This window comes from Penaeus monodon, chromosome 24, assembly GCF_015228065.2.
Source record: "Penaeus monodon isolate SGIC_2016 chromosome 24, NSTDA_Pmon_1, whole genome shotgun sequence".
In the NCBI taxonomy this organism is placed as follows: Eukaryota; Metazoa; Arthropoda; class Malacostraca; order Decapoda; family Penaeidae; genus Penaeus; species Penaeus monodon.
The window spans coordinates 26,877,330-26,877,775 of NC_051409.1; the positions used below are offsets into that span (position 1 = coordinate 26,877,330).

Below are 446 nucleotides of genomic sequence, written 5' to 3' on the forward strand. Positions count from 1 at the left end.
TCACTTCATTGTATAAAAGAACCACGATGATTACACTCACCCAAACTGAATAGCAAAATTAATAAAGAGCATAAGCAAAGTGATGCGCAGGAGGGATCGGCTAAAGAGCGCATTACTTTGGCGCCAACTCTGAATGCATATGTCTTTCAGAATTTTCCACACACTACCTGAGGAAACTGTCTGGATCTTAATGTTGGCTATAGTCACTTTTCTCACCTGGAAAGATAAAGTACTATTTTATGTTTACAGTATCAGAATTATCATCTTCACTATCATTAAAGTACAGTATTATCAGTATAATTTTTACATCCTTCTCATTTTAATCATACTATTATTTTTATGTTATTACCATATCATATGATATCTCTTATTATTGTTATGAATATTCATGAAAAAAATAACATTATAGCCAGTAATAATTGCAATATGGAAAGAACAGTAAGATC

General features: G+C 31.4%; 1 protein-coding gene across 1 annotated transcript in view; it reads right to left on the minus strand.

Moving 5' to 3' along the window:
- Window positions 1-446, minus strand: part of LOC119588698 (synaptic vesicle glycoprotein 2C-like) — a gene marked incomplete in the record, with an annotated part of 18,584 nt that overhangs the window by 4,502 nt on the left and 13,636 nt on the right. Inside the window, 1 exon segment of the mRNA XM_037937336.1 lies at window positions 41-216. Coding sequence (XP_037793264.1) covers window positions 41-216 — 176 coding nt within the window.